Consider the following 12,966-nt stretch of genomic DNA (forward strand, 5'->3'; position numbering starts at 1 on the left):
AGTCTATAACTACAAATGTTAGATTTTTTTGTAATTGTACTCTAAATAAATAATGTATTATAAACTCGGTTTAAAATATTAATATTACTATTTTTGTGCGTGTTCTAATAAGTATTACTGTTTACTAAAAAAAAATGTTTATCTCATATTAGTTGTGTGTGTCTAGTATCCGCTGTTTATAATCTCAGTCTACAATTACAAAGATTAGGCCCTTTTGTAGTTGTACTCTCGTTAAATAATTTATTATAAACCCGGTTTAAAACACTAATATTACTATTTTCATGTATATTTTAATAAGTATTATTGTTTACTCAAAAAAGAAAAAATAAAAGAGAATGGGCTGAATGGGGGTATGCCTATTAAGCAACAAGACTATGAGAAATGTTAAGGGACCATAACATTTTAAAAATATTTTTACAATAAATCTTAAGTGACAAGTTATTAATTGTTCTTAGTTGTTATTGGTAGACAAAAAAGTAATTTCAATAGTGAGTTCAAATTAAAACCAATATAACTTATTAACTAAGATTTGTTGTGAAATTGTTTAAAAATGTTGCAGACATAACACTTCTACAAGATTAGTAATAAATTTTTTAATATATATATATATATATATATGTAATTAAAAGATATTTATACTTCACTTTGAAGAATGAGATTCAGAGTCTAGATTTTTCTCAAAAAAAAAAAAAAAAAAAAAGATTCAGAGTCTAGATTCTTTAATTAGATAAATAATACTACAAATTAGTCTTTCAAAACATTGACGAGTCAAAATACTATTGGTTATGAGGCGCAGACCCCTTTTTATCAGTCGGCAGAACCAATCAACTGGGATATTTTTCTCTCTTTCTTTCTTTTTTCTGCCTAGACCAACCAAATGGGATAAATGCAATAGACAAGGCAAACGCATTGGTATTAGGCTATTAGCCAATCACATAACTTTCAGACAATCTCTGAAAAAAAAAAAAATATCATTGCATGAGTAGTTAAAGAATCTCCTATTCACAAACAAGAATGTCCTTTTCTATATTCTTTCTTTTTTCTCCCTTTTTTTCCCTTGTAGGTACACATCACCAAATGGCAAATCGATATATACTAAGGTAGCATTTGGATTGCATTTTTGGGCTGAAACGCTTGTGTTTTACTCACCGTGGGACCCACAGCTATAGTACCACGAAATAAATGCGCAAAAGTTCCAGCTGAAAGGCATGGATGAAAGCCTGATCGCACCGTTTCATTAACGCTGTGCGTGTGCGTGTGCGTGTACTGTTCATGGACACAACCTTGAAAGGAAACGCGTTGCTACAACCTTCTCACTGTGTATTGTGTATTGTTCACTCATCTGACCCACAAAGCAGAGGAAACACAAAATGGTGCGTTCAGGCCAACGGCTAATTTTTGCATTCTCAGGTTTCTTCTTTCTCTCAACTACTGTGGCAGAGATGTTTTCAATGTGCTTCAATGCTCCATCCTCTTTCTCTTCAATGAATTGCATCTACCCACCAACCAATAAACCATCAAAACAGAGGAAACACGGTAATTGCAAACCCATTATGTGAAACAAACAAACCCGATCCTCTTTGTTCTTCTTTCACTCGATCTCACATTCTCTTCGCTTAGGACGTCGTTGCCGCCACTGTAGGTCTCTGCATTCACGGCTAAGTTGTGTCTAACTTTTCATACTCTCTGATTTGTTGGTGTGTGGTTATATTATTTTCCATGAGGCTTCAATCTGTGCTTTTGTGTTCAACGTTTGTGTGTGATTTTTGTGTTTTCCATGAAACTACAAGTTACAAATTTCTTAATCACTCAACCAATTGCAAAAATAAATAAATAAATACACATCAGTACAAGACCAAAGCACTATTAATTCGACTCTAAATCAAAAACGTTGTGCCCCTTATACAAAGGGAAAGTAAAGGGAAGAAAGGAGTATCAAACACCATCACAATTCACAAACTCAAAAACCCATTGGCCCAGAAATTAAAAAACCCTCTACACTGTATCCTAATTTCTAATCATATATGCATAAAACAAGCTTAACAGATTAGGCTCTTAACCTCAATAGGCCATTTTAGAACAGAAATTAAAAGCAAAGCAGAACAAGTGGGGTTAGATTCCAACAATTCAAAAGAAAAGAAAGCCACAAAATAACAAAAGTTAACCTGAATTAAACAAATGGGTCAGCAAGTGAAATTTGAAGAGGCGTGAAATGGGTTTATGGGAAGAGAGGTGTTAGGCTAGGAGAGGAGTGAAAGTGGAAGAGGGTGAAATGGGTTTATGGGAATTGGGAAGAGAGGTGTTACGGTGGGAGAGGAGTGAAATTGGGGAAGAGGGTGAACCCAGGTTTATGGAAGGAAGAGTACACCAGAGGGAACCTGATCTTCGCCGGAATCGGACTAGGTTGTCTTCCTCGTGGGTTTCTCTTTTGAGATCTTCGCCGGAGTTGAATCGATGTAGGTCTTCCTCGTGGATTTCTCTGGTGGGCGTGGACCTCTCTTCTCGAAGACACAAGCGTTAGGGTAGGTGAGGAGTGAATAGAAGCAAAAAAAAAAAAAAAAAAAAAAAAAAAAGAAGAGTAAATGCAGGTAAATACTTTTAGCTGAGCTACAGTACTCGGACCCCAAAATAATCAGCTAGTGTTTTTCACTTATTTGCTACAATGTTTTCAGTTTTTAGCAATATCAGCGGTATCCAAACGGACCCTAAGTATCAAAAAATTTTATAAGAAGACATAAAATAACACAATTTATACTATAACTGTTCGCATGGTAGATTATGAGTAGTAGATAAAAAATGATGGGTCTATACAAAAAAGACAGTCAATCAATCATAATTTAACACATAAGTAACTGTGACAAAAATTGTGGTGGTTTATACTATACTAGTATCATTAAAAAATTAAAAAAAAAACCACTAAAGTATCATTAAAAAAAAATAAAAAATAAAAACCCATAAGAAAAAGGTATTATAATAAAATAAAGGACGTTGTTAACGTTAGGTTAACCGCTCTTCACTTAAAATGGGTCATGTGCATTGCACATGCCTCCAAGCTTAGGTGTCTTTTTATTTATCTGACAGCTGTCCCTATTTGCAGCATTTCCTCCAAACATGTTTGGAGGAAATCCATGTCCTTTTTTTAAAAAAACTTTTGAATTCTCCTCTCTCAAAAAAAATTGAATTCTCCTCGTCTTTTTTGTTGTTGTTGTTGTAAGAATTCATTGTTCATGTGAGCTGTGCAATCAATTGGATCTTGTTAACAGTGCCCTTAAAGCATTTATTAACGGGTCATTTTAAGAAAGTTTTAATACCAATTTAATGGAAAATATAAAAAGTTATTAAAAAAAAAGTCAACTGCTTTTTTCTTTTCTCATAAAATTTTTTAGAGCACCAATTAACTTATTCTTTAGTTTAAGCTATTGTATTAGATAAATTAATGTCCTTTTATATGTAAAGAATCAATGAAGCAACTAATCACATTCGGCTGTTTGTCATCTCCTAAATCACAAGAGTACATTTAATCCCAAAAAATAAATCGCCTAAATCTTTCTGGTAATGTCCTAGTTGCCACCTCATTACCATAGACTAATGAAGTTGCATTAACAGCTATGGCTCACTTGTTAAAGAGTCTTATAAGATATTCCTTCATGTTTTTTTTTTTTTTGGTTTTGTTTTCATGAAAAGAATTAAGATTAAAATCTCTCTATTTACCATATGCTGTGAGAATTAAATTATATATATATATATATATATATGTGTGTGTGTGTGCGCGCGCGCGAGCGCATGTGTAAGCAGGTGCGATACTAAAAATCATTGATTAGGTACATTTATTGTATTCTTAAGTTCTCAACGACATGTGTTTCTATTAGGGTTGTAAATAAACCAAGTCGATCGTAAGCAACTCGGGCTCAACTCGATAAAAAGTTTGTTCATGTTTGTTTATTTATAAATAAGCCAAGTTTGAGCCTTAGTTTTAGATTTGTTTAATAAACAAGCTGAGTCCAAGTAAGAAAACTTGTTCACGAACAAGCTTGTGAGCTATTAGGCTTGATACAAAACAATTCAAGCATAGATTCATTTATAGGTTTATATATGTTAGCTAAATATACTCATTACACATATCCTAATAATGACATAGCCAACATGAGACCACTACCCATTATCTTAATTTTTTTTCTTCTCTCTAAACTGACCAAGAACTACTTTGGACTATTGTTACATTTAAAAATTAATTAATTAATTAAGTTGGCCACATATGATCCTTCCCTATCAATTATCTAAAATAAAATTACGAAACATATTAGTATTTTCTTATTCATAATAGTTACAAACAAGTATTTTTGTGGTTATTCACCATCTAATGTGAATGTAAAATTTGTATTTTAAATAATTGTTGAAACTGTAGACAGGGAATGATGAATGAGTGAATTTAATTATATAAAATTTTAATTTGAATAATGCCTAATTATAAGTTGGACTAAATGCATGATAAAATGAGTATACTTTTTTTTTTTCCTCTTAATTTTAGAGATTTAAGCATTTGATAATGTAATTTTTAGATCTCAAGCTCAAAAGCTTGAACTGAGTTTGAGTTTGAGCTTGGTTTGACTAATTAATTAAGCCAAGCTCAAACTTTTTGGCTTTCCCATGAGCTCAATCTCAAACATTATTTTTAGGCTTGTCACGAGCTCGAGTTAAGCTTGAGCTTTTGACTTTTCCTAACAAGTCAAACTTGAACATGCACCACTCGACAAAATTCGGCTTGTTTACAAACTTAATTTCTATGTAGAGTAATTCTAGTCACTAGAGCCACAAACCTTTTTATTGTAGCTCTAGCATTTTTCTTTTATGTTTTGAGTCTTTTTGATGAGTGGTTTTTCTGTTTATACTTAACAAGTTGTCTAATTAATAGTTGAAAAATGCTAAAGATATTACAAATTTTACTCAGGGCTAGCTCAAGGCCTAGGCAAGTTAGGCCTAGGCCTAAGGCCCCACCAAAAAACAGAAATTTTCTTAGGAAAAAAGGCCCCACTTTCCATAGTAAATGCCCAAATTTTTATAAAATTATATATATTTTTTCTAAAGGTTGTACATTTTTTTTATTAGTGATGTTAAGGATACTACAAATTTTACTATTGGCTTACAAATTGTCATGTTATTAATCACAAAAAAGTGGTATAAACATTTATTAGTTAAATTGATGAAGTTCATCAATGAGAGACAATGTCACATTATATTTTGAACATTTTATAGTGCTTTTAATTAGTGCATTTTTCTTTTACATTTCTATTAAGACTCTCAAATTATGAGACCAATAAAACCTTAACTCAATTGAAACCCTAAAATATTTCAAAAAGATGTTGCAAATGTGTTAAATCATCAATTATAGATTAATCTCGCCTGATAGTTTGAGACTTTGATTTTTGTAAACTAATATCTTACAAAGCCACACACTAAATAATATCTATCTCTCTCTCTTAAAATCAAAATATAAAATTAAAAATTAGATTACAACTTTATTTGACTATGCATCGTTTTATATCCAAAATAAAGTATTTTTTTCAATCGCAATATATTTTTATTTCTTTTTTATTAATATTTATAATTCAACTATGATATTCAATTCTCTATATGAAATTAACATTAGTTTAATTGGTATTATTTATGTATGTAATGTATCAAATTAACCTTAATTTTATTAGTATTAAATAATTTTGTTTAATTAATATTTACATATTAAAGGCTCCGCATAAATTTTTCGCCTTAGGCCCCAAATTATGTTGGGCCGCCCCTGATTTTATTATATTGAATTTACAAACTGATGTGATAATGAATGTAATTGGCAGACTTTAACACCTCATAAATGAATATTTGAATTGTTTATTTAAGATTTATGACTAATCAATTTGTAAGCTCAATGTAGTCAAATTTTTGTATTGCCCGTAACATTACTCTTAATAATAATAATGTGTTTTTACAAACGAAATACTAAATGTACTAAAAATTTTATTACATCAAGATTACAAACTAGTGTGACAATGAATATAATGAGTAGATTTTAGTTATCTCATAAATGAATATATAAATTGCCTCTTTATGACGAGTGACACACTGACACGTCAGTTTCTTAGCTCAATGTAAGATTTGTAGCACACGTAGTACTACCCTTTTACAGATATCACATGGCAGGCCATTTGTTGCTTAATTAACATCGAAACCATGTCAATTCTTTTTTGAACTACACAAAATAAATAAATAAACAATTGAGCGTCGATGTTGATAACTATAATATACTATTTTCTCACATTGTTTCAATTTCTTTCTGTACTGCAACTGAATCCAACATCTACAAATGGAAAGGAACCAAAAAAACAAAAAAATAAATGGCATGTAATTTGATGTTTTCTTGCAGAGAGACCATCAAATTACTCATCACTTCTAGCTAATGACCTTTAGGTTAGATAACATTTCTTGACGCTTCCAACAAAGATATTCACGATTCAAATTCTCCCTCCCCGCTTAACATGTGCCAAACCCAAAAAAAATTAAAAAATACTCATCATTTTCAAACCATTCATGCACAATTTTTCATTCTAAATTTCCCAATAGAATTTCCTAGTATTAGGAGAAAATGGTAGGATGCTAAATTGTATGAAATTTCATTCTAGTGCTAGAATACTCGCTCTCCAGTAGCAAACAGGTTCCAGAATACAGTTGACATGAAATAGAGTCCAGCTGTGACAGTCAAGAATGCCTGGAAAGATCCCAACCACTGTACAAAATAACCAGTTCCAATTGTGCTGACTATTGCTGCTAGTGTCCCGAAAGAATTTGAAATCCCTGTTAATGGAGAAAGTTATTGCTTTTAGAAACAAATTTTATTTTTTTGAGGAAAAAAAAGTAATACAAAACTACAAATATCATTTTCTAATAATAATGCTAAAATTACTACCAATTTTTACCGCAAAATACTTACAAACTGACATGGCAGTGAATACAATTGGTGTCACTTCAACAACCTTTTGTGACTTGCTACACATCAGTCTGTAAGACTTATATGGTAAAATTTGTAGTATCTCTAACCTCACTCTTTTCTACTAGCTGAATATGAAACATGGGCAAGAACATACCATGAAGAAGTCCAGCACACTGAGGAGCTATATCCTGATCAAGGAAACCACAGAAGTTTATTAAATTTGAGATAGAATTACTGACATTCAATTGCTATACTGGATTATCCGGAGAATTATCAACATTTAAGTTTTACTGTTTATTATGACTGATAAAATGAAACTTACTTGTATGTTGAGGAGAAAGCCAGCTTGGCTGAAAGAGCTCAAGCTCAAGGCTATTGTGATGAGGACTGACGCTTGTACAGGTGTATTAACAAAATTCAAGCAAAGCAATGACACCCCAGGTCCAATGAAACCAATAGACTGTTGTTCAAAATCATACATCAGCATAGTGATCGTTAGATCAGAGAATATCATGTAGACTTCTATATTTAGAAGGTACTTGTAAGCATATCTTGATCACATAAAAGTTCAAGTAAGCTGAGATAAAAACTGATTATCAAAAAAAAAAAGAAAAAAAAAAGCTGAGTTAAAAAACTGAACAATGGAATAAAGAAAGAATGGCACTTCTTATAACCCATTAGAGATGCAATATGTTTGTGCTTTCTGCATCTCCTTTTATAACAAATCTAGATCACTGGGGATGTTTCCAAAGCCTCAAATGTGCTATATAATCAAATGCTAAAGTTCAAATTTTACTTTTTAATTGGAGATTTTCCACTTTCTCATGATTTTTTCTTCTACTTTATGTTCTTTGCCTCATCCATAATGATAAACCCTTTAATTCTATTAACAGATTAAAAGCAAAATATCATTTTACAGAAGATTCCCAAGTATTAGAATTACAATGTGCTACTACAAGACAGAAACAGAAGAGGTACCTGCATTATCTTGCGTACTAATGTCAAATTGACGCCTGCCTTGATTAAATAATCTGAAGTTGCACCTGCAACATAGCCAGAAAGTGCCATTGTTCCCCATGGAACGGCACTAAACCATGCTGCTTGCTTCAGGTTCACATTAAATACCTAAATTCATCAGGGAAAACAAAGAATATTATTAAGCACCAACAATAATTTATAATGCATTGTCAACACAGGAAAACAATTTGACATCTTTCGTGTATTCAATAGCAAGACAAGGTCTAGAAATTGCAGATATGAGTACTTACAGTCTTGAAATAAACAGGCATCCATGAGAGAAGAACAAAGTATCCCTGTAATGACAAGCGCTTTTAGATTTTCATGCAAATTCATAAGAATTTAACCAAGTGAATAAGTCTTTTCAGTTGTTTAAAAAAGAAGAAGACTCACCCAATTGTTAGTTATATTAGCCAATATGATAGCCCATGTTGGTAATTTTGATAATAAGAGCCGTATAGGTGGGAACTTGCCATCGCTTACTGGAGAGTCATTTTTTCCAGCCTGGATTAGTCGCAGCTCTGATTTACTAATAAATTGGCTTTCTTGTGGATCATTTGTGACTTGTGTCCATGTTGACAACCAGATTAACCCAAGTGATGCGAAGAGAATGAAAGGACCAGTAATTCCAATTGATGACAACATAATTGGAGTTAGTAGTAAGCCTGCTACATTGCCAAGATGAAATCCAGCCATGGAGATACCCACTGCACTTGCTCGTTCATGGTTTGGAAACCACCTAGACACATTGGAATAGCTAGAGTTATATTATAGTTTTTATAAGAAAGAATAAGTTGAATCAACATTTTAATTAAGATGGCTAAACCAATTCTTGAACCTAACCTATCAACTGGCTATGCAAAGAAGTTTATAGATATGCATGTTTAAGTTAATAAACCCATCAATAGGAAAAACAATAATAATAGTAACTTGAACACATTGTTCAACATTGATTAGAAAATTATTTTGATGACCACTGCACATAACTTTCAAGCTTGTCAATTAATTCAACTCGCCTATCTCTACAATATACTCAAGCTGAACACAGATTAAGCTTGACAAATTTTTGATTGGCTCAGTTCATCCTTAAGATCTCTACCATTACTTGTCCGGATTCAAGAGGCATTACCTTGACAAAATGATGCCCATGGCAGGTAGAGCTACGCCTTCAGCCAATCCGAAGAAAGCACGAATGGCCAAGAGGCTGGTTGTGGAGTGGTTGGCAGCCCAAGGGGTGAGCAGGGTGGCCAATGACCACAAGGCCACACCAGTTGCCAACACTCTCTTTCCCCCATACTTGTCAATTAAGGCTCCTCCAACCACAGATGAAAATATATATCCCCATAAAAAGGACGACTTCACATGTAACATTCACATCAAATTAGTCAGAATGTCAAATCTAACAACATGTTCAGGAAAGAAAAACACAAACAGAAACCAAAAAAAAGAGAGAAGGAAACAGGATGTAGAAAACAAGCACTAGAAAATAAGTTTGCAATTTAGAGTGATGCTAGGGATACTACAAATTTTACTATACATAAATCTTACAAACTGATGTGTCCCCAATCACCAAAAAAATAAATAAATAAAACATTGGTTTATTCTACTTTTTTAATCAGTTCAAATCCAGATTTTAGACTCAGACATCAACAACTACTGATGAGGTCTAGGTACCTTTTCTACACTGTTTTAAATTTTGCATTACACACAAGTACCATAAGAACTACCTCGTTTAGTACCTATTCTTTTTAAATTTATTTGTAAAGAATTCAAGATACCTTGGATTTACAAGCATCCAAATAAGCACCTCATAGATAATACACATATATGACTCTTGGAAACAGTACACAATTAGATAAAAAGTTTCTTATTGGGTTGCCAAATTTATATATTATGAATGGTTGCTTCTACGAAACACCCTCTCTCACAAGGTGAGTTCTATAGTAGATTTCACTCTATAATAAGAGGTGGTGTGAACATCACATGGAAAAAAAAAAAAAAATTCTTTGTTATTTCAAGTTGTTCCCCAATCAAAATTTCTATAGAACAGCTTGAACCCAAAACAGTTTTGGTTTGGGCTACGGATTATAGGTAAATAGTCCTTTTACAGATGAAGACCCATAATGTCACAAAGTTCTAATATGTAAGCATGTAACCTTTCCCTTGTGTGTATGTGTTTATTATCATTTTTCAGCTCACTACTCACTACCAAAGGGAAATAAACTGTCCCCTCCTACAAAAAGCCAACGGTCCCACTAATTTCTTCCAAAGGAATAGTGGTTGGTAACCATTTATTAAATAATACAGAAAAGTTTAGTGATATGAAAAATTTATTACAATCCTTCTCATAATTATCAAGGCAATTTGTCTTGATTAACGGAAAATAAAAATAGCATAGTAAAAATAGTAGAAGTAGTACCACTTCTACAATACTTTCATAACATATCATAGATGGTAAGTTATTATTGGTTCTAATTTAAACTTACTATTGAAATCATTTTTTTATCTATTAATAATAGTTTGTAACAATTTATTACTTATAATTTATTGTAAAAGTGTCGTGTACATCATATTTCTTTAATTTAGTAGGTAAACAAGTGGCGTAAAGTTTGACCATTTTTTACGGTAAATATTTTATTAATAAAAAAAAAGAAAAAACTTTATTGAGAAATATTCTTGTTTGTTTGTTTGTTTAAGCTGAAAGGACCAGGAATGGTCCTTTTCAGTTCTAGGTGGAGTATCTAAGGTCCTTGCTACGATTATTGTTCAATTTTTGGTAAGGTGGCGGCGAACCAACAAATGCCACATTCTCAACAACCAAGATTTTTGTTTTTTTTCTCCTTTTGATTTTTCCATGTCAAAAAGCACGACTGTACGAGTCAAGAAACGAAAATAAAAACCTTACTTGCAAGAAGAGAGAGTTCTTTCTCCTACTTATATTGTCTCAACTTTTGTGGGACATGTCCAATTTATTTATTTAATTTTTAAATTTTTTAACATTTTTTACAGTTTTTTCTCTATTAACAAGACCCCCTCAAAAAAAAGAAAAAAAAGACATGCGATAGTTAGTACATAATAAAGTCATAGCATAGTATGATAATTAATGATATCAGTACATAATAAAGTCATATCATAGTATGATTCAGGGATATCAACCAATGATAATCAACGATATCAATAGTAGGTTCAGGTCAAAATGAAGGTAGATGAAAAAAAAAAAAAATAGTAGTATTGGGTAGAAAAATAAGCTTGAGAAAATGGGAGAAAATAAAAATTCCAACGCCCACAAAAGAAAGGAAAGTAAAGCGATGAAGAGATGAGTGGAGGAAAGGGAAGAGAAAGGGAGAAAAAAATTATCATTAACTTATTTGGTTCCTAAGAGAGAAATGGAGGGAAATATAGTATATTAGTGGTCCTAACATCAAAACTCTCTTCCCTCTCCTTTCTTTCTTCCAATTTGGGAAGAAAAATTTGGTGGACCATTTTCTTTCCTTCACCCTAATCCATTCTAACCAAACAAAGGATATTATTTCCTTTCCTTTTTCTTCCCTTCTTTTCTTTTCATCCCCATTTCCTAACCAAATATAGCCTTACAAGAGAGAGAAAGTCAATAGATAAAATTTTTAACAACTAATGATGTGTCAGATTGTTGTAATTGATATGTACAAAAATATATCATGATCTGACGATCAACCTAAAAGAGAGGAAGTATACCATGTTTCTTGTGTGTATTTTCTCCTCCTTAAATTTAGTGAGACCCAGCAACTATAGTTTTCACCAACTGTGAAAGAAGAGAAGTATATACCCGAAACACCGAAACATGGAGTATTTCCTCCCGATGAAAACCAATAACATAATGTGATCTCAATTATTGTGTTTGCGAAATTTGTGGAGTTACAGAGGCCAAACAAAACAACATACATACATGTTAAGTTTAGTATAGTACCTGCACAATACCCAAGAAAGAATTGGACCACCCAAATTTTGTCGCTAGCGGGACAACAGCAACTGACATGACGACCCTGTCAGCATTACACAGGCACATAACACAGGCCATCAAAGCCACCACCTTAAACCTCTCTGGCACCAATTCTTTGACAGTAGCCACCGCTTCTTCTCTTCCTCTCCTCCCCATCAACACCCCTCTCTCTATTCCCTCCGCCGTACACTTCACCTCCCATCTCTTCTTTCTCTCTTCCACCACCACTCTTTTTCCACTCGTGTAACTCAATGATAAGGTCTCAACATTTATTGGCTTTGTGTATTGGGTGAGTCCTCTTGGTTCAAACCCCACCTGGGTTTTCCTCGACTTTATCAAATTTGATTGTTTTGAAGTCCCAAAACAAGGACATGATGAAGAAGATGATGATAAATGTAGCAGGCTTTTGGCTGAAGTTTGAGCAGCCATTAGAGAGGCTTATTGGAACCAAGAGAGAGAGAGAGAGAGAGAGAGAGAGAATGTTGTTAAAGACCTATCAAACAAATAGACATTGATGGAGAAACTGTCAAAAGGATTTCTTTAAATGATGCATTATAAAATTGGAGAATTCTTATAGGTGAGTTCTATTAGGGGTTTGGGTTATAGAAGTGGAATTAAAGATAAGTTTAAGGGGGAAATGAAATAAAAAATGTTGGCTTTGGGGTAGGTGAGAAAAGGAAGGGTTTTAGTGCAATTTGGTCTTTTTAATCAAAATGAAAAAAAGGGTATTTTGGTCAGTGAGTGAAATTTGCATGGTGTGGCTTAAGGTTAGTTGTACACACGGGACGGGAGTAGATTTAGAATACATCTACGTGGCAACACGTGTAGTCGTTGCATATGCCTTTGTGTTCACCAACCTCGACTTATTGAGTTATTGTCTTGTAAAATCCAAGATCACATGCTTCCCACCAAACCCCGGATACCGGTTACCTGATTTGCCAGTCACGTTGCCATTTTCAACTTCTTCTTTTTTTTTGCCATGTTTAGGGCCCAT

General features: G+C 32.9%; 1 protein-coding gene across 1 annotated transcript; it reads right to left on the bottom strand.

Moving 5' to 3' along the window:
• Positions 1-6,252: 6,252 nt before the first annotated feature.
• LOC126692310 (probable anion transporter 3, chloroplastic) lies at positions 6,253-12,558 on the bottom strand. The gene is made up of 8 exons (XM_050387871.1): positions 11,940-12,558; positions 9,123-9,349; positions 8,387-8,732; positions 8,245-8,289; positions 7,955-8,101; positions 7,299-7,436; positions 7,131-7,164; positions 6,253-6,840 (listed from the first exon to the last, which is right to left on the bottom strand). The coding sequence occupies exons 1-8, from the start codon at positions 12,399-12,401 to the stop codon at positions 6,671-6,673; spliced, it is 1,569 nt and encodes a 522-aa protein (XP_050243828.1). The 5' UTR covers positions 12,402-12,558; the 3' UTR covers positions 6,253-6,670.
• Positions 12,559-12,966: the final 408 nt, after the last annotated feature.

The sequence above is a fragment of the Quercus robur genome, chromosome 7, assembly GCF_932294415.1.
Source record: "Quercus robur chromosome 7, dhQueRobu3.1, whole genome shotgun sequence".
Classification (NCBI taxonomy): Eukaryota; Viridiplantae; Streptophyta; class Magnoliopsida; order Fagales; family Fagaceae; genus Quercus; species Quercus robur.